The sequence below is a fragment of the Canis lupus genome, chromosome 10 (genome assembly GCF_011100685.1).
Source record: "Canis lupus familiaris isolate Mischka breed German Shepherd chromosome 10, alternate assembly UU_Cfam_GSD_1.0, whole genome shotgun sequence".
NCBI lineage: Eukaryota > Metazoa > Chordata > Mammalia > Carnivora > Canidae > Canis > Canis lupus.
In genome coordinates, this window is record NC_049231.1 from 29,043,125 (window position 1) to 29,064,438 (window position 21,314).

At 50.7% G+C, this 21,314-nt stretch overlaps 1 protein-coding gene across 1 annotated transcript in view; it reads left to right on the forward strand.

Annotated features, from left to right (window-relative positions):
* MYH9 (myosin heavy chain 9) overlaps window positions 1-21,314 on the forward strand; it is a 91,473-nt gene that overhangs the window by 12,115 nt on the left and 58,044 nt on the right. Inside the window, 1 exon segment of the mRNA NM_001110767.1 lies at window positions 19,977-20,328. Within this exon segment, the coding sequence (NP_001104237.1) occupies window positions 19,996-20,328 (333 nt within the window). The 5' untranslated portion in view covers window positions 19,977-19,995.

Consider the following 21,314-nt stretch of genomic DNA (forward strand, 5'->3'; position numbering starts at 1 on the left):
GGGGGTCCACCAGCGAGGTGCAAGCACCTCGGTTTCCTCCGAGGCCTCTCTCCTTGGTTTGCAGCCAGCTGCCTTCCATGCACGGGCATCCCTGGTGGCTGTAGCTCCTGTCCTCCACTTATTAGGACACCGGTCAGATTGGGGAGCCCACCCAAATGCTCTCATTTTACCTTCATCACCTCTGTTAGGGCCCATCACGTACGACAGTCCCATTTGGGGGTCCTGGGGTTAAAGCCTCAACAGGTGCATTTAGGGAGGTGTGGGACACAGGTCTGTCTGCATCGGGAGAAGAGAGAGGGTGTGTGTGTGTGTCAGTGTGTCAGTAGCGGTCTCTCCAGTAATCCAGGGCAGTCCTGGATTATTCCATTCTTCCAGGTGCAAGGGACTTTTCTGGATTTCCCCAGGTGTTTATGTCACTGCTCCAAGCCACGGTTTCCTCCTCTGTAAAGTGTGGCTAGTAGAACCCATGTGGGTGTCCTTGGAGTCGCTAACGTAGGAAGGGACTGAGAGTCTTCCAGGATGCCTGCCCACCGTGGGTCCCCGTACCCTCACCTGTCTGCTCCCTGCCCCTCGTTCACCAGGGCACCTTTCCCTTCTACCCTGCTTCCTCCTCTCTGCTGCCAATTCCACTGTGATCAAGGTCCAGGGTAGCCGGGTTCGTGTTCTTTCCAGGTTGCTCTGCCTTCCTTCCGGGGTGATTGTACCCCTCACCCCCTACTTGTTGACCAGTCCTTCTTGGAAGATGGCTTCTCCCCTCTGATGAGCCATAAACACTGTTTTTACACAAGTGACGGGTAACAGTTTGTAGAATTAAGTGTAAAATCCTAGATGCTGCGAGATACTGCTTCCTTTGCCGTGTCAACACCTCCCTGGACCCGGGACTCCTTGGCACTTCTCTGAGCTGGTCTGCTTTCAGGTCTTGCTCTTCCCATTAGAGGTGTTGCTCCTGGGACCCTTATACGGGGCCTCGCCTACAGTCGGCACTTAGTGTATGCTTGAGAAACGGGTCAATATATTCATTCTACTGAGTGTGCTGGCTTAGCATCTGCTCCAGCACTTAGCTCTGCATGACCTTGGGTAGAAAGCTTATTTCTTTGAGCCCTGAGTCTTAACCATTGTGATGTGTGTACGTCTCATAATGTGTAATAGGCAGGACCCTTTGTCCTGATCCTGATCTTCTCACCTGCCAGCTCTTTGACCTTGGCAAGCCATGTACCCTTCCTGCTCCTGTTTTCCTTGTGTGTGGAATGAGGAAAATGAGAGTCCCCATAGAGGACTTTGATGCTCAGTAAAGTTTGGCTCTATTGTTTATATGTTTGATCTTATATATAAATTAAACAATTTTTCAAAAAAAATTTTTTTCTTCAAAGTAAGCTCTATGTGCAGTGTGGGCCTTGAACTCAGAACCCTGAGATCGTGTCCTGTGCTCTACGGATGGAGCCAACCGGGTACTCCTATTTATATACTGTTTGTCCAGCACAGTGCCAGTGTCTTATACCTGCTTTTATCCACTTATCCAATAGGTTCAAAAACCTATTGTGATCAGTTTTTTCTATCATGATAAAGTTTGAAGTCACATTCAGGTTGTTGCAATGAAAGTCTCCCAATCCCATGAGGGTGGTAATATTGTTCCTGTTTTTTTTTTTTTTTTTTTTTTTTTTTTTAACTTCATTTATTTATTTGACACGGAGAGAACACAGGCAGGGGGAGTGGCAGGCACAGGGTGATGGAGAGGCAGGCTCCCCACTGAGCAGGAAGCCCAATGTGGGGTGATGTGGGGCTTGATCCCAGGACTCTGGGATCAGACCTGAGCTGAAGGCATATGCTTAATGGACTGAACTACCCAGGCACCTCAGTGCTCCCATTTTATAGCTAGGAAAACTGAGACTCAAAGAACCTAAGTGCCGAGCCCCAGGTAGCCAGTGAGAGAGCTCAATCCTCCCCTGCTCCTACATGTTCCATGTCTGCTTTCATTGCCTCTCCTGCCTTCTCATCCCAATGAACCCCTTCAATAGGGGCGAGGGGCAGGCTATGTTTGTGAAGTTGGGGGTTCGTAGTTTGTGCTTTTGTACATAGCCTTAGAGTCACGAGGCCCAGTGCCGCCTCGCTGGCTTGTGGGCCCAGGTATACAGCCTCCCTATCCTTCTGAGACACGGCAGCAGGTGGGGATGCACAGCCAGATGTGTGAGGTCTGGTCAGCCTGGTTCCTGTGGGGGAAACTAGCTTTTCTCCCTCAGTTTCCCAGTGCCACCGCCTCCAAGCCGCCTGCTAGCCCACAGTACCCTGCTCTCAGTCTGTCTTCTGCCCAGAGCTGGGCCTGCTGCCCACTGACTGTTTCCTGCCTTTGCCAGGGTGAGGAGGAGGTGGCTGTGTTGCGCCAAGTGCTTATGAAAACTGCCTCATTATGGGATTAATTACTGGCCACTGGGCACTGTGGCATTTATAGGACCCCATCAGTGTTGTGACTTCTCAACTCCAACTGTCTCAGTTCCTTCCTCCAAACCACCTGGAGTTAGTTCTGCTGACTTTCTGGTTAGTACTTCAAGCCTTGTGTCAGAGAAGGAGTGGACAGTGGCCTCTGAGGGTGAGACTGAGGATCTAGCAGCATCCCTCCCCACCACCTAATAGCCGAGTGCACTGGAGCCTTGGTCTCTTCTAAGTGAGGACGCTTCCAGGATGCGAAGCCCCTTATGTGCGGACTATTGCAGTATCACACACCTTGGCAGGCCAGTGTATTCAAGAGAAGCTGGGAAAGGATGGCTCTCTTCCCCTTTAAAACAAGTCAGAGGCTCTAATTATCCTTAGGTTGACATAGTGGAGGCCTCTCCCCTCCCCCCCTTCTGGCTTTCAAACAAGAATCTGAAGAATGTGATACTCTGTGTGGACCTGAGCAAAGATCAGGGGCAGGATTCAGAGCTCTTCCGGGGGCTTTACCAGGCAGCCTTTTGTGCTCCTGGACCTGGGACATTCCGAATTGGTTGTGGTTGGAAGTCTCTGACAACTCCAGTGGGTGCTCTAAATTCCAAGCTCGCTAGTGGGATCTGAAGGGGACAGCTGGGAGGGGTGGGGGGAAGTCAGGTCAAAAAGAAGTTTGCCAGGGAAACTGGGCTGCCCCTTCTGCGGCGTGTGGCGGGACAGGTGGTGGGTCACTCGGGCTCCTTCCCCTTCCTGCTGATCCCTCTGTGCTCTTTACAGACTTCAGGTGTTTGCTGCTCAGCACCTGCTCAGAGGGTGAGTGAAGCGGTGAGCCGGCCAGGAGGCCCAGGAGGCAGACCTCTAGGGCGCAGACACCAGGTGCTACTACCTGTGTGTCCTAGAGTGAGGCATTTCAATATTCTGGGCATCAGTTTCCTCTTGTGCAAAACAGGATATGGCTACAACCTACCACCCAGGGTCGCCTTGCCGATTGGCGAGATCTCAGAACCAAGTGCTAGTGGCAGTTATTATTTGCCAGCGCAGTCCTGGGACGTGGGCCCTCTGAGCGCCCATTTTACAGATGAAGAGAAGGGAGGTTCGGGGCACTGAAATAACATCCCCAGACATTCCCTCGACCTGTGAGTGGAGACTGTGACGCTGGAGTCAGGGTGGCCTGATTCCAGAAGCGTCATGTTCTGCCCTGGTGCCGCATCCCTGGGGTGCATATGCACACAGGTGTGCCTGCATCGGTGTGTGTACCAGTTTGCGTGTGTGCACCCCGTGGGGTGGGTTCGTTCCCAGTCTGGCAGCTATGTGGGGCGGGGGCTGCTGTGCTTTCCTTCCAGCGCACAGCTTAGCCTTGACCCCTTTGGAACCAGACCACGGCCTGGGCAGAGGAGCAGTTCTTGGTGGGTGGTAAAATAAGCAGCAGCCAGGTTTCTGGTGAAGGACATGCTGAGGTCATCCCCGCAGCCAGGCTCCCTGCTCAAGGACAGCTGGGTTGGCCAGCCTTCTCTAGGGATTGATTATTAGCCTTCTCTAGTAATTGAAGTTTTCCATAAAGTGGGACATATGTGGGTTTTTTTTTCTTAAGATTTTATTTATTCATGAGAGAAAGAGACGGAGACATAGGCAGAGGGAGAAGCAGGCTCCCTGCAGGAAACCTGATGTGGGACTTGATCCCAGGACCCCAGGATCACGCCCTGAGCCAAAGGCAGATGTTAAGCCACTGAGCCACCCGGGTGCCCCAATATGTGTGTTTGTATCTTCACGGTGTGACTAGTATTCAAGTGATTTATCCCCCTGCTCCGCCCGGAGGCCAAAGGCTCTGGGATGCTGCTTGTCTACCCTAGTTTCTTGGGAGGGTTTGGCTCTGTCCTCCAGGCTGCCATGTGCCCCGGGCTGGCATCTGCTGGCAAACTCATGAATAGTCCCAAAGTGATGGAGATGTAGGGAGAAGAGACTGTTGGCTGTATAGGTTTGGATTTCTTGTTCCTGCAGTCCAAGGTGATCCAGAGCAGCTCAGGGGAAATGGCCTCCTGCCCCACCATCCTGACTCCTCCACTTTTCGTGCCAACTTTCACTATTGGCTTGTCCTGACTGCAGTTTGTCTTTTTTTTTTTTTTAAGATTTTTTATTTATTTATTCATGAGAGACATAGGGAGAGAGAGAGGCAGAGGCAGAGACACAGGCAGAGGGAGAAGCAGGTTCCATGCAGGGAGCCCGACGTGGGACTTGATCCCGGGTCTCCAGGATCACACCCTGGGCTGAAGGCAGGTGCTAAACCGCTGAGCCACCCAGGCTGCCCTGCAGTTTGTCTTTTGCCCCCTCTGACCTCTTCTGTGAGATCCTGATTATGCCTCTGGAGGGTAATGAAGAAAGAGGATCCTCTCAGGTCTTTCATGTTGCCTTGGTGGAGAAGGAGGTCACTTGAGGGTCCTTTTGCCTTTGAAATTGTAACTGATGAACTGTACGTGGGGGGTCTCGGTGAGCTCTGTAAGGTGGCATGCATGGGGTTCACTGCCTTCATCCAGTTCCCAAAGGGGTCCTTACTGGCTGAAAGTGCTCAGAACCAATGATCTAGAGAGAACTTTGGGTTTCCTGCTTATAGAGTGTGTATGTGCACACACGTGTGTGTGTGTGTGTGTGTGTGTGAACAAATGCCATCGACAGGCTATTAACAGACATGAGGGTCTGTTCATTACAGGGTTAGGTTATGCTACCCCAGGGATATAAATATGCAGAGAGCACCTCTCTGAGCTCATCTCTATAGGATAGCGATCTTTCTTGCATTAAACTGTTAATATCGGGGGATCCCTGGTGGCTCAGTGGTTTGGTGCCTGCCTTCGGCCCAGGGCATGATCCTGGAGACCCGGGATCGAGTCCCACATCAGGCTCCCTGCATGGAGCCTGCTTCTCCCTCTGCCTATGTCTCTGTCTCTCTCTCTGTGTTTCTCATGAATAAAAAAATAAAATCTTAAAAAAATATATTAAAAAAAACCTGTTACTATCCTATCACTTCTGGGCAACTAGCTAGGGCTGGAGGGGTGATGTTCTGATTGTAGTGGATTGGATTTTTTGGGATTCCGCATACCAAGGGAACCCTGTCCTTGCACGTTTGCCCCCCTGGGCTCCAGGTCCTCAAAGGATGTTTCCTAAATGCCCACATCCTTGCAGTTTGCTTCACCTGCCTGAACCTCTGAGTGTCTTTTTTTTTTTTTTTTTTTTTCTTTTTAAGGGGGAGGATGAGGAGCAAGAATAGGGCAGAGCCACAGGATGCATGCCAGAGCTTTACTGAGCTTGTCAGGATCAGGGGATGGAGCAGTGGGCGATGAATGTATCTGACACATGTCAGGTGACTGCCATCCTACCTGCTGCAGGTTTGACCCTCACCGAGCCTCGCTTGGCTTTGGGCTCCAGCTTCTGCCTGACCTAACTTGTGGTCTTGGGTCACTTGTGGTCTGGTCACTGGACCAGTCCGAGCTGCCTCTACCCAGTGACAGTTGTGTCAGATTGGCATTTTTCAGACTGTCAACTGAAAGGAAACCTTGTTGGTGGGTGGTGAAATTACTTTCATAGGCGGCAACCAGTGTTTTTAGACACGAAATAAAATAGACTCAAATGGAAAATACCAAGAATAGCATGTATATATCATGTTATGGAGCTTTTGTTTGACCTGTTTGTGTGTATTTGGGATTAAAAGCCTTTAAATTAAATTCTCTCTCTCTCTCTTTTTTTCTTAAGCTGTGGGTTGAGATTTAAAAAAAATGTTGGCACTCCAGGATGAGATCTGGGGGCCCCTTTCAGCCCTGACTTTGTGTGGTTCCCGCCTACAGGTCTGAGCTGAACGAAATCTCCTCCTCCACTCCAGCTGAGCCTGTAAATGGAGTCCCTTGCAAGATCAAACTCTTGAAAGTTCTTTACAAAATTCTGGGAAATGAGCTACATTCCTGGGGTGGAATAAATCATGTTGAGTTAGGCTAGGCAGGATGTGACTTCAAAACCCCCCGAAGTGGGCTGTGTGAGGGCAGAGCTTGCGACTGAGTCATTATGGACTCAGTGGTGACACAGACTTCTTGAGAGAAGAGGCAAAGATTGTGGAGAGAGGGGCCTGCAGGCCCCGGGGCGCCACCAAGCACGGCTCCTCCGTTAGCCCATTGTGAGCCTCACAATAGTTCTATGAGTTGAGCAGTGCCCCGACCATGCTGCAGAACTGGGACTGTCAGCTAGACCTGGTGGGGGCTGCACCCCCACATGCTCTCTCGTACTCACAGCTGTCCTGGGGGCGGGGAAGCTGATAGCACTTCCCTTTTATAAGCCCAGAAGAAATTAAGGCCCAGGGGGCCAAGGCAACTGGGCAAAGTTTGTTCTGTTTAAGTGGTGGGTCTGGAAGTGAATGGGTCTGGAATTCTAGGGCCAGTCTGGCTGCCTCCTGAGTTGAGATCCTTCTAAGACGCCTTCTGGGAAGGTCATGAATAAGTTATCACTATTTGGAAGGGCTGTCTCCCTTTCAGTGATGAAGCTCATTATCAGAGTTGACTTAAATGACTACTTAATCAATTCAGGAAGTTTGTGTTGACCTCGGCCGGTCATATGTCTCTTAGAAACAAATGAACATCACATTTAGCTGGAAGGTTGGATGTGGAGGAGGAGGAGGAGGAAGGTGATGTGATCCTGGAGGCCATCTGTTCTGAGCCTCTGCTGCTTTGCCTGCTCAAGGGGGAGGCGAACCACACTAGAAGTCACTTCAGTTTGGACAATAAGGTGCAGGGTTATTGGTCTTATCATTAGGCACTTTGAGAATGGGTGGCAGAGAGTCTATGGTGTTTGACCCCTGGACTTCGAACCTTTTGGGAAGCTGGAACCTTCCCCATTACTCCGGTTCATTAGTATTATTCAGCACTTACATGTGCTGGGCCTCGGGGACCCACCGGTGCCTGGGATAGGGTTCCCAGCAGGAATAGCATTGGGATGGTTGTTGGTGGTAGTGGCTACGCTACTCGGGGCTTTTCTGTGTGTGTGTGTTTTGTTTTGTGTGTTTTTTTTTTCTTTTTGTATTATTTAAACATCACTCAGAATAACAAGCTGCTGTAGGCCTGGTGGGTCCTGGGCAGAGTGGTCTTCAGAAATTGTCTTTAGTTTCTCATCTCAGGTTGCATTTCCCTGCTTGTCATGATGTGGACTCAGGAAACCCAGCATGAGGACACCTGGGTGGCTCAGCGGTTTGGCGCCTGCCTCCGGCCCAGGGCGAGATCCTGGAGACCCAGGATCGAGTCCCGCATCGGGCTCCCTGCATGGGGCCTGCTTCTCTCTCTCTGCCTGTGTCTCTGCCTTTCTCTCTGTATCTCTCATGAATAAATAAATAAAATCTTAAAAAAAAAAAAAAAAAAAAGGAAACCCAGCATGCTGCACTTTCCCATTGAGACAGCAGCCGTATAATTAGATCTTTTCAGTATGGTTATTTTTCTGCATTGGGTTCTAGCAAACTGCTCACATGCTTGAGGAGAGAAAAACCATCCTATCAGCAGAACCAAAGGGCGGCTGAGTGAAAGCTCATCACGGAGGAGGTGAGGCCCGTGTGTGATCTCACTACGCAAATATTGAACCAATTAAAAGCAAAGTCGAGGGTCCAGTGCAGGTGACTTACTGCAGATTCAGCCGGAGGCCTCTCCGCCTCTCCACCCGGCCTCTTCCCATTGAGTGAAAGCTGCATAACCTGTTGCTAATGTGCCCCACCCCCTCAACATTAGACAGCAGGGTTTAGGAGGGTTTCCTTTGGAATGGTTGTTCTCTTGGGCAGCCAAGAAGACACACCGTGAGCCATGAACCCAAGCATCTTGGACAGTTTGGTTCACTTCCACAAGCACTAACTGACGACCCTCTCTGTGATCCCTGGGCTCAGTCAGCACCTGCGTGTGGGGTCGGGGTGTGGGGGACAGTCCCTGCCTTCAAGGAGTCTGAGGGCTGATGGGAAAACAGGCAGAGAAGCAGTGCTTCTGGTATAAGGAGGTTATGCTGGCATCAGGTCTGGAGAGGGGAGGGAGTTAGATGAGTAATGTACTGGGGTGTTAGGGAAGTCTACCCAGGTGATGGGAGAGCTGGCCACGGAGCACAGGCTCTCCGCTAGGGAGCCATGTCTAGAATGGAGAGTGTCTGGCAGGGGAAGGGGGGGGGGGCTGGAAGGACAGTTGGGAGGTGTTGGGTACAGGAATTGGTTGGGTCCTAAAGGTCACGAGGTTCTTGTTCTTTAGGCAGGATGGGCATGCTCAGTGTCAGAATTCTTGAATGGAATGACAACGGGGCGTCTTCTCGCTCTGCCTTCTGCCCCCACTGGTTGATTGATTCATTAGTTAAGAAAGTATCTTATAGCCCAGAAGACAGGGATGGGATCTTAGTGGGGGAGACCCATTTAGGCACTTTGGTCTGAATGACATGTGATGCCTGAGATCTATGCCCAAGACACTTAGGCTGGAGAGGCCCTGGGATGCCAGGTTACTTCTTACTTTGGAGGAAATGCCTGTGGTGGGCATTGACTCCTGCTTCTCCCTGAGGCCTGAGCTTGACTGTTTGCAGTAGTATCACAGGGTGACACCTGTGCCTTCATTTGTCCTCATCTTGTGGCATTTAACCAGTGTCCCCCCTAGCCCCGTCCTGAGACTCCCCTCTCTTACATTGCAAGTCCACTCCTGGGTCGTCCAGGCCGCTTTGCAGCTCTTCACTTCTCCTGTCCCCTCCAAGTGAGTCAGAGAGGGTGATCTATTTAAAATACAAATCCAGTGATATCACCCTCCCCCCACCCCAGGTGGCCTCCCCTTGTCCCTCAACTAAAATCCACATTCTTCAATGTGGGTGATAAGATCCTGGGTGAGCTGCTCTGCTTATCCCCTCCAGACCCAGCTCCTCCCTCCCCCTCCCTCTCTCTTCTGTCCTTACCTCGAAGGAGGGAGGGAATCTATGCACCAAATTCTTGTGTCTTTTTTTTTTTTTTTTTTAAGAGAGGGAGAGAAAGAGTGTGTGTGCACAAACACGCGCAGGGAGGAGGAGGGGCAGAAGGAGTTGGGGAGAGAATCCTCAAGCAGACTCCCTGCTGAGCTGAGCTCTATCCCAGGACTCCGAGATCACAACCTGAGCCTGAGCTGAAACGAGAAGTTGGCTGGTCAACTGACTGAGGCACCAGGTGTCCCTCTAGTCCCTTTAGTCCCTCTAGTGTCATTTGTGATGGTCTGATTGTGTTGGGTACAGGGCAAATTCAAAGTGACCCCAGGCCCTGCCTTCTGTAGTCAGGCTAATGTGACCATTTCTGTGTTCCTGGGCTCTTGAGGAATCCTGGGAAGCCCCTCCATGTGGCCTCTGAGGAGGGAAGGGCAAAGGGGGTGGGTTCTGGGGCTCTGGTGCTAAATTCCTCTCTGGCCTGTCTCTGGTCTCTTTTCTTATCTGCTAAGCATCAACACAGGCTTGGGTTGGAATACTGCTAATGGCAACAAGTCCTAGCTTCTTCTGTAAGCAGACAGCATTCCTGAGGTGGGGAGAAGCGGGGTGGAGGGGGGCAACCTCCCAGTCTTCAGCAGCTTCTGCCTCATGGGCTCTGGGAGGACCCTCCCCCTCCTCCTCCCCCTCCCTCTCCCCTCCTCCTCATCCCTGGGAGACCCAGCACCATAGGGTGGGCGACTACTATAAGGTGAGCCCTGGGTGACAGGATGCCAGACTCCTCCCTGGAGCTGACTGTTCTAATGGCTCTGGTGTTTATGTAGGCTGGCTCCTGTGGTCCGCTATCTTGGTCAAGCCTGATAGCCAAGCAGCTGGTCTGTGCCAAGCCAGACTCAAATTTAGCTCTTCTGCCCAAGGCTTCATGCACATCCCACCAGACCAGCACTTCCCAGGCCAGCGCTGAGGAGCAGTTCTCCTGCAGGATATCCCAGGGTGCTTAACCTGATTGGACAAAGTGAAGCGGGTTTCCTTGACTGCAGAGCATTTTGTGGGCATCATGACTGCACAAGGGCCACGGAAAGGCAGGTTTCCAACCTCTTTGGCCATTCAGCCCTCTTCCTTCATGCTAAATTCCCAGCTGGGAGAGGTCACACTGTGCCATGTTGTTCTCCTTGTATTCATGTAATCTGGAGAAGGAGTCACCAAACTCCTAGAAACTTTTCATAGGCCCCAGGTGTCCTTCTAGAGAAGGATTAGGATTAATTAGGTCAGGAGGACGAGATCCAGAAGTTCTTATTCAGTGTCTGAGTCTTTCCTGTCAATTTGAGTTACAGCTCCTCTGATACAGATTTTGTCTTCACTCCAAAGCTAAGAAATTGCGGTATTGAACAGCTTCAAGATTATAGGAATTGAGTGCGAGATTCAAACCCAGGTCCATGTGACTCTGAAGTCACACCCATTCCATTATCTTACAGCACATTACAGGCTTATCTTGGGATTTGCAGAATTGGTGCTCCACATCGCAGTGGTTTTTTTCCAAGTTCCATCTGTCTGTTGAGAGTTGGTACCAAAGATAAGTGTCTGCAGTACTTGCTTATTAGCAGATGCAGGCCAAGTGCTGAGAGGCAGGAAGGGTGGCCTGAGGCCTTTTCATGAGTCCTGACAAGGGTAAAAGCCATGCCACATCGGCCCAGGTCCTTTCTGGTGTGTCTGGTGGTAGATGGTGGGTGCCTCTACCTTGGTTAGTCAGGAGGTGTCAGAAGGTTCCAGAAAACAGATGATTTTATTCAACCTTATGCAAAGCTTCTTGAGGACCAGTAAATAATCTTCACTCCTATTTCTCTTTGTGGATTGAAAGCCTTACTGTGCTTTCTTTGCCTTCTTGTTTTGGGGACAGAAAGAAGAACTAGTCCTTCAATGAGCTGGGTTTTGTAACAATTTAGGTAAGTGGCCGTGACTCTTGAGCGTGCTGCCAGCTTGGGTCTCCGTTCCCGTCAACTAACCCTCTGGCCCTCTGCACAGTTCAAGGCGACTTTCCAGCTTCCTAGAAACCTTTCTCACTACTCCTTCTTTCTCTTTTCCTTGTTGCTCATACATTCATTTCGTTCAGGAAACTTGAACTGAGCATGAACTGGGGTCAGGCATTGTGCTAGACATTCGAAATCCATGAATGAGACTGCCTCCTGTGCTCAGATGAAACTGCAGATAATGGCAGTTCAGCTGTTTGATTACTCACGGGAAGTCCTTTTGTAGCCATCCGGGAGGGCCTTACAGGGAGGGCCTTACAGCGGAGGGTGTTGGAGTTGAGATTTGAGAGAGGTGCAGAGGAGGCTGTGAACAGGACTCGGTTATGAGGAAGGGCAGGGTCACACAGGACCTCCTCGACATTCAAAGATGATTAGATTTTATTCTGGAGAAGATGTGGAGTCATTGAACCATTTCAAACTGGCGAGTAATTATCAATAAAATAGGCAATAAAATAGGATATAGCACGCACAAGAAATGGAGCTGCTGAGTCCTCCTGAAGCAGCAAGGGGTATGGATTAGAAGGAGGTAGAAGACTCTGCAGAAGGAAGGCCAGGAAGGGGGCTGTTGTGTAGTCTAGCTGGAGCCGGGCACTGGCCATGGGATTGACAGAGGGTTTTGCTAATCCACCAGAGAGGAGTTTACAGTGATGGTCTTGGGTGACCAGGTGTCTTTTGCAGAGATGGAGACCCAGAAGGAGTGCAGGTTTGGGGGAGTTCAGGTGTGATGGTGCTTGTGGGTTCTCTGGGTGGAGACATCGACTGGTAGGCACTCAGATATGTTTGAGGGGGTTTGCAGGAGATTTCTGGGTGGGATACATTTATCTGGGTATCCTCCCTGGGACTAATCCTGATTTATCAAAACCTTTCAATAGGGGCACCTGGTTGGTGGGCTCAGTTGGTTGAGCGTTGGCCTTCAGCTCAAGTCATGATCCCAGGGTCCTGGGATCAAGCCCCACCTCAGGCTCCCTGCTCTATGGGGAGCCTGCTTCTCCCTCTCCCTCTGCTTGCTGCTCCCCTAGCTTGTGCACATGCTCTTTCTCTCTCTTTCTCTGTTCCAAATAAGTAAAATCTTAAAAAAAAAAAAAAGAACTTTGAATAAATGGCATTTGATGGAATTCCAGAATATGGCATGAACCAGCACAGCCAGAGGAGCGCCTCCCCACCCCCCACACAGTGTGGCTGCTGCCTGCCTTCCATGAATCACCTGGACCCCTTCACGCTGGTGAACTTACATGTGAATCACCAGCCAAACAGCTGTGTTGGAGGTTCTGGAGTTACGGGCCCTGCTGGAGGAGGCACATCAGCCTCCTTTGCCTGAGGTTTTTTTTTGTTTTAAATTGGGATATTTAGGAATCTTTAGAGTACAGTCCAGTAGTGGATTCAGGTCAGATCCCTTAACATAACAGTGTATTACAGGGACAGTCACAGCTGGAGATGGTGGGGAGAGAGGCCAGAGATGCTGCTAAATATCCCACAATACACAGGAGAGCCCCCACAGCAAAAGATTAGGAGGCCCCAGGTGTTCACAGCCCTGCCTCAGCCAATCATATCAGATCACATCATCACGTAGTTTATGAAGAACTGCCCCCTCTTCTCCCTCGGCCTGCTACCACCTCTCCCCCACCCCCACCAGCACCCTTTCCATCTTCTGGGACCCAGTTTACACCCCATCCCTTCCATGAAGTTCCTGCTGCTTTGAGTTTTCCATTGACTTACCCCTTCCTCTGTGTTTCCGCAGTGCATTACTTGTCCCTTTTTCTTTCTTCATTGAGTCTTGTGTTGGAGCTGGCTGGTTACATGGTCTACCCCTCCACAGTGACGGGGGTCCCATCTCCTTGTGCACATTTAATAACTATACATTGAATGAAACAGCCTCAAGAGAGAGGAAAAGAGAGACAGAGAGAGGAGACACATAAATGCTCCTGGTGGCATATTACCAGGATTACCAGTATGTAATGCTGCCCGCATTACAGATGGGCCAGAGAGGTGGCACGTGCCCACGGCCACAGAACAAGTGCTTCGTCTGCATATGGTAGATCTATGTATTGGGCACCCATCATGCAGCCGTGCACAGGACAAAAACCAAGGAGTTTGCCTGGTTTTGCTTGTCCAGACTGCACTGTCCAGATTGGGACTTTAGTGGCATGAGTGTCATCCCACTATGTTATAAGCTCCTTGGGTCTTTTGTATCTTTGTCACAGTATTTTTGCGCATAGACCCTCCGTATGCACTTGTTTATTGAATAAGTAAATGTCAGAGGTTTGACAAATTCTATTACTTCAGCAGCTGCCTTCATAGAGCCTTCCTAACAGTGGAACTCAGGCACATTGATAATTTCCTTGACTCAAAAGCAGTGGTTCTAGGAAGAAAGGAGGAGGACATGTTCAGCTGTGCTCTCTGGGTGGGGCTGGGGATAAAGAAACAATCGGAGGAACCTACTCGCAAGCATTGGTGACCATGCTGGAACAGACTCCTGGTGTCTGGGTTGGGGCCACTGGGTCTCTGAACTGGAACCTTGGCTCAGAGAACGGAAATGGCTCACCCAAGGTCAGACAGACCCCTGACCTTTCTTTCAGCACCAGCGATCTAAGATGGGAGTGTGCAGTCCCTGGTCCTAAGCAGCCCCAGCAGGCGAGGCCTGCAGCTTCACGTTGGCACAATTAGTGTCAGCGGCCCTGCTTTGCTTCATTAACCAGGGGATGCTCGGGGTGTTTTCTCTCCAGAGAGTATCAGAGAGCTCCTGGGGAAGGAAGCTGAGGGGGAAGCGCAGTGGGTCGGAGTTTGAACCTGGGTTTTAGGACCTGTGTGGGCCTCGGTGCCCTCACCTGTGGGGATGGAGGAAGTAGAGGGCTTCTTGGCAGGCCCTCGTACAGGGTAGCCTTAGTGACAGGGTGGGAAGCTCCAGGCCCAGAACGTGGCTACGGAAGACTTTACATAGACCCCCCGTAACGGACAAACTCAGTGTTTGGACCAGTGATTTGTCTTCAGGCGAATAAATTCTGTCTTTAAGGCGCTAGCTGTTTCTTTTCCAAACAAGCACAAAACTCCGTAAAAGAACCAAGCTAAAGGGTGGGAAGCTGGGAGAGAGAGAGAGAAAGAAGGGTCCTTGGGAAAACAGAAAGGAGTAAAAGGTCCACATGGATGTTTTAGGGGGCAGGGGTTGTAGGGGGGGAGGGGAGAAGGCAGACAATCAAGGAATTACATTTTGGGTTGAAAGCAGAGATTTTTGGTCAACCTATTTACTTTCAGTTTCATCATTTCCTGAGAGTCCTAATTTAGCCTCTGGTTATGTCCTCCCGATTATGGCCTAAAAAGGCAACTACTTGGGTTTCTTGGAGTTGGACTGGCACCCGCAGGAAGCTGGTGTGGAAAGGGCCGGCCTCCACCGGATCTGATCTTCCAGTGGGGAAAGCTGCCTTCTTTTGCCTTACTTAACTCCTTGCTGGCTGTGAGTCCCGCAAATTTCCAGAATTTCCTGAGGGTCCCTAATCTGTTCCCCCAAGCTTTTTCCTGCAGAGGGTTTTCCTAGAGCTGGTGTGGTTGCTGCCACATGGGCAGGCTGCTCATGTGGCCGTGCACCCCAGTCAACCCTTCTGGAAAGCATTTTTTTTTTAAAAAGCATTTTGATAATACTTCTCAAGGCCATAAAAGTGTCTGGATGCTCCTTTGTTCCAATAACTGCACTTCTGGAAATTTATCTCAAGGTGGCCTACCATATAAGGAAAAAACCTAGTAAGTGGTGGTCTAAAAAAAAAAAAAAACCAAAACCACATCACTGTGGAATATTATGCAGCCATTAAAAGTGTCTCCCAAGGAGGCCTTGGAGTCAAGAGTCCTGAATTCTAGTTCTCGCTTCCCACGTGTGTGGCTGAGTGGGATCCCTTCCTTTTTATTTTTTATTTTTTAAAATATTATTTATTTATTTATTTATGATAGTCAGAGAGAGAGAGAAGCAGAGACACAGGCAGAGGGAGAAGCAGGCTCCATGCACCGGGAGCCCGACGTGGGATTCGATCCCGGGTCTCCAGGATCGCGCCCTGGGCCAAAGGCAGGCGCCAAACCGCTGCGCCACCCAGGGATCCCAAGGGATCCCTTCCTTTTTAGAGCCTCTGTGTTGTCAGCTGTAAAGTGAAGTGTTTGGATAAAAATGATCAGCAAGCAAACTGTGGCCTTCTGGGGAAACAAATGGTCATAATATTTTTATATATTCTTTTTTTATTTTTTTATTTTTTTTAACTTTTTTATTTATTTATGATAGTCACAGAGAGAGAGAGAGAGGCAGAGACACAGGCAGAGGGAAAAGCAGGCTCCATGCACCAGAACCCGACATGGGATTCGATCCTGGGTCTCCAGGATTGCGCCCTGGGCCAAAGGCAGGCGCCAAACCGCTGCGCCACCCAGGGATCCCCAAATGGTCATAATAAATAGGAAGAATCCACAATGTGAAACTCCACACTCTGCCTGCAATTAAAAATCTCAAGTGTTGGGTAGCCCTGGTGGCGCAGCGGTTTAGGGCCCGCAGCCCAGGGTGTGATCCTAGAGACCCAGGATCGAGTCCCATGTCAGGCTCCCTGCATGGAGCCTGCTTCTCCCTCTGTCTGTGACTCTGCCTCTCTCTCTCTCATGAATAAATAAAACCTTAAAAAAAAAAAAAATCTCAAGTGTTTCTATGAACAAAGACTATAAAGACCATTAAAAAAAAGAGAGAAAATTGATTTTTAGGGGGAGGGTCTTAGGAATTTATGGGGATATTTTTCTTTCATTTTGAAAACTTATGTGTAGTTAAAAAAACTTTTATTTAAATTCAATTAATTAACATACAATATATTATTAGTTTCAGAGGTAGAGTCAGTGATTCATCAGTTGCATATAACGCCCTCCTTTATGCCCGTCACCCAGTTACCCCGACCCCCATTCCTACCCCACAGTGACCCTCAGTTTCCCAGAGTTAAGAGTCTCTCATGGTTTGCCTCCCTCTCTGATTTCATCTTATTTTGTACAGAGTGTCAGGAGAGGCCCTTTAGCGTGGTCTCAGGCCAGGGAGAGGAGATGTGGCTGTTCCTCCCTAGCATCCCTTCTTTGACACTCCTTTTCATTTCTAAGAGCTTTCAGCAGTGACAGCCTACTCCATCTGCATCGCTGGCAGTCCTACTGGGTGTGCATGGGTCAGCGGCCGCTAAGGCCCTGGGGTCTTCGTCTGACTCAGGTGGACACTGGGGCTGTCACTGAGTGTGGATGTTCCTGTTTGTGCTGGTGAGAGGGCTTTAATAAACCCCATTGTTTATGGTGACCTCCGTGCCCCCCCCCCCCTTTGTCCAACCCATGTATTGATCTTGGCACTGCTGCTAACCCACGTCATTCCAGCAGAGCTGCTGACACCAAATAGCTCTGTCCTTGGCCTGGCCAAACAGTGCTCAGGCGAGCGAAATGGAAGTTCCGCTCAGAGAGGAAGACTCCTTGGACATTAGACCATGCACGGGGGTCTTGGCACCCCTGTAGGCAGGGGGGGGCAGCCCTCTCTGTTGGTCCCGCTCTGAGGAGACCCAGGATGAGCCCCCCTCCTTACAGGAAGTACAGACTCCAGGTCTCATCACAGGTAGACAGGCCTGAAGGTAGAACGAGGAGCCAGGTGGAGTTGTGCCCTGAGAGCAGCTGCCACGTTCACACCCTCCAGTGTACCCCCACCGAAGAGCTGGCTGAGCGGCTTACCTGGATTTCCAGGGTAGGCTGAGTGCCCAGGGCCTGCAGCCCGGAGGGAATCTGTGTGCTGCCGAGGTGCCAGGCCACCAGATGGTTTCTTTGTATTGGTTCTACCAGGGCTGGTGTTGCTGGGATGAAGTGAGTCTGCAGAGGCCAGAAGTCCTTGTGCCATCACTGATGGGCTGCTGTCATGGACAGTAGTTGGCCACGGGAGTGAGAACGTTAAAATTCCACTGTGCTCTGCTTTCTGAACTGGCCACACTGGGAAGACTCAGTCAGCTTCCCTGCCTGCCCGATCAAACTCATCTTTTGAGTACTGTGGGATGTATTCCCCCACACATCCCATGTCCCACTCACTGCATCGACAGTTTGACCTGGCTCCCATGCCAGTCTGACTTCATCTGAGGGACCCCAGCACAAGTGTGCTAGGAAGAGCCTACAGTGGGGTAGGGTGGGCAGGGGCAGGCGGATCTGGGTTAGAGCCCTACCCCATGACTGGACTGGGTGACTCTGGGCAAGTACCTTGCCCTCTCTGAGCCTGTTTTCTCATTTATAAATTGAGGATAATAAAAGATCTTTTGCAGGGTGATTGATGGTTAAGAGAGCTTGATGTTGGTAGGTTACCTAATGACTATCCCCTTTCCTTCCTCTTGGAGGGATCTCGTAAAGAGCATGTGATATCCTCAGGTGTCTTCTCTAGAACTCTTAACCAGCAGTGACTTAGGATTTTGGGGGACAGCGTTCAAGTGAATCCCTTTTTGCATGTTGATGGGAGATTGAATGTCCATTTCAGGCTTGAAGTTTGCAGAAAGGTTCAGAACCAACAGCCTGTGAAGCCCTGTGCTGTGTGATCGTTCCAAGTCCTCAACCAGGACAGTGGCTTGTTGGAGAGATTGATTTCGAGAGCCTGGGTCCTAAGACTTGAGGCTGCCTGGCTAGTTAGTGGTCAGCTGGATGGCAGAGAGGGAGAGGACAGCTGATATGTACTCTGGCAGAGGGAAGCCTTTGATTTGCTTGGATGGCCTGGCGGGTGTGGGAGCCTGGACAGTCGGAAGTCAGCTGGCGTGGCTTGGGGACTGCAGCCTCCTGAGACCCCAGCCCCACACAGATGAAGCCAGGCCATCCCTTCCTGCCTTGTGGACTGCTGTCTGACTCTGGGCCCTGCTTTCTTTCAGGGAGTGGTCCTTGCAGGTGGATGATACCCCTGGTCCCCTAAGAGGGTCTGTGAGGGTTTGCTTGGCTGGGAATATAAACAGAGCCACTGGCTGAGGTTGCTGGGGAGGCTGCCAGGCTCTGTTCCATGGACTTGCCTTCCCTCCTGTGGGGGGTGGGGGTGGCGAGCGAGCAGATTTCCTGGAAAACAACCCCTTTCCTGGAGCATGTCCAGAGGAGCCCCTTAGTCTTGATCTGGAAAGCATTTAATGAGCCCAGATAAGAAGGCCTGGGCGGCCCAGACTTTTCCTTTTGTTCTCTCCCTCCCAAATCTCTAGCCTCATTGGCATCCAGGTCCCTGTTGGGATCTAGAAGTGTGAAAGCCCAGGTAACTCTGGATTTGGATCTGGGGTCCTCCTGGCTTCCTGGGCCTGGGGAAGGGACCTTGACCTCATAAGGAAAAGGCCTTCCTGTGTTGTGAACTGGGCTGTGAGCTTCTGGGATGCTCCTCCGGTGGCTGTGAGCTGGCTCTGTCTCAGACCACAGTTTCTAAGTCCTGTGTTCTGTTTACCTAAACCAGCTGTCCTCCCAGCAGGTCCTAGCCTGAGCCTTTGAGCAGGAATAAGCACTGTGGTTATCCTGTGGAAAGGCCATGGGACCAGTCTGCCCAGGGGGACCTCGAGGTTCCTCCAGCGAGCTCCGTTTCCTTGTCTGTAAAATGGGATGAAGCACACATCTTTCTTACCCTATAGAGTTGTTTGTTTTTAAGATTTTATTTATGTGTCGTGAGAGACACAGAGGTAGAGACATAGGCAGAGGGAGAGGCAGGTGCCCCACAGGGAGCCTGATTTGGGACTTGATCCCAGGACCTGGGATCACACCCTGAGCCAAAGCCAGACGCTCAACTATTGAGCCACCCAGGTGCCCCCCTACCGTACAGAGTTAGGATGAGGATCTTTCCAGGTGGCCAAGTGCGTGTGAAAGCAGTTTCATAAACCATTAAACCACACAGGTGTAAGGGATTATTATTTCATCTTTATTTTGCAAATGAGTTTTGAAAAAAAGCAAACACACATGTTCTCCGAGACATGGATTGTGAAGGCTGCCTTCGCATTAGTGCCCCAGAAGGGAAGCACTCTTACTGCTCATGATGTTTCCTGGAGCCTGACTTCTTTTCCTCAAGCCTTATTTCTTTGGCTGTATTCTCAAGGTGGACTTATCATCTCTTGGCAACATATTGGTGTGTTGTGGTGGTGGTGGTGGTGGGTTTTTTCCGCTCTTCGTTGACTCTGAAATAAAAAGTTTTTTAAACTGGCAACTTCCGCTATGCGCGGTTTGTAGCTTGTTGCCCTTTTTGGGAGGGCTAATTAGAAACTTGCTTTTGTTGGAAGTGCTCTTAAATTGCGTGGTCTCTTTTCTGCCTCAGTGCATGTAGCATAGTGACCATAGTTCCATCTGTTTGTGCAACTCAACTAAGGCTTGTCATTCGGCACCACGGGAGTTAATAGATCTGTGTGATTGTGGATGGATCCTAGGATCTGCCTTACCATGATTTTCTTACAGAGGCTCTAATGACAACTTGTTTTTTCAATCACGGGCATCTTTTTCTCAAAAATGGAGAGCGGGAAAGTTCTGGAAGCTGTGCAGCCTGGTTTGACAAGTTTTGTTCTACTCCAGTGCTGATAAGAGGGCTCTAGCGGGCCTCGTGCAGCTGAGGTCCCTGTGTCTGACGTTCTGTCCTTGTGTCTGCTGTAGGTCCTGGCTGTGAGTCACCATGGCGCAGCAAGCTGCCGATAAGTATCTCTATGTGGATAAAAACTTCATCAATAACCCGCTGGCCCAGGCCGACTGGGCTGCTAAGAAGCTGGTATGGGTGCCTTCCGACAAGAGCGGCTTTGAGCCCGCCAGCCTCAAGGAGGAGGTGGGCGAGGAGGCCATCGTGGAGCTGGTGGAGAACGGGAAGAAGGTGAAGGTGAACAAGGATGACATCCAGAAGATGAACCCACCCAAGTTCTCCAAGGTGGAGGACATGGCGGAGCTCACGTGCCTCAACGAAGCCTCCGTGTTGCACAACCTCAAGGAACGCTACTACTCAGGGCTCATCTACGTAAGTGGGGCCTGGGGCCCGGGGTGGGAGGTCTGGCTCTGTCCCTTCACCCTCATTGGCCTGGCGCTGGTGCCCTGGGGGAGTAGGGGACTTGAGGAAAGCTGGGGTGACGACCTCGAACCTTGGCCTGCGGGTGTCCTAATGGAGTGTTCTGTTTTAGCTTTTCTCTGCGTAGCTGAGATCACACCAGGACGCCTGTTTTAGGTCGCCTGGAGGGAGGAGTGTATCACGGTGTGGGTGGGCTGTGCCCACCCTTGGGCCTTGTTCCTCAGGCTTGGTGGAGGTAGGAAGGGTAGTTCTTTCAAAACCGAGGGAATGCCGTGTCCTGGTTTCCCACCTTGTCCTCCTGCACCACCTGGTCCCCTTCCCCCTCCCCGCTTGCCCAGGCTCTTTTTGGGACTCTCTGCCATCTTGTTCTTCGTAGAGGCCTAGCGGCGTGCCTTATTTCCCCGGGGAATGTGTTTTGGGCAGAGACGAGCATCAGGAGCGAGGCTTGCACCTACAGCCCATGTGGCACATTAGTTCTGGTGCCGTAGCAGGCTTAGCATCTGAGAACGGCACGTGTGTAAGGCCCGGAGCCTGCAGAGGACAAGGAGCAGCCCTTTCTCTGTCTTCTGTCCAGCGGGGCCACCTTCGCAGAAAGACCGCTTGTCACCGCTTTAGAAAACATCAGAGGAGGGGCGTTGCCCCATCTCCTGTGTAATAGGCTCCAAGATCTTATGGTCCTAGGGCCACAGAGTTCTTTCTAGTTCCTTCTTTCTTCTGTTCAGTTCCAAGGTATTTCCTTCTAGTTTTGTCTCAGGTAGGGAAGAGATATCTGGCTCTTATTATTCCTAAAATAGCTCTTTGTTTGAATATGTTGTTACGTTCACCTTGGCCTTCTCAGTCTTGGAGCTGAATAAAAACAGTTCTCAAAATGTGTTTGAATTGGAGGAAGAAAACATCTCGAGAGTCTTATAACCCTTTTGGTGGGGAGACCAAGCCTT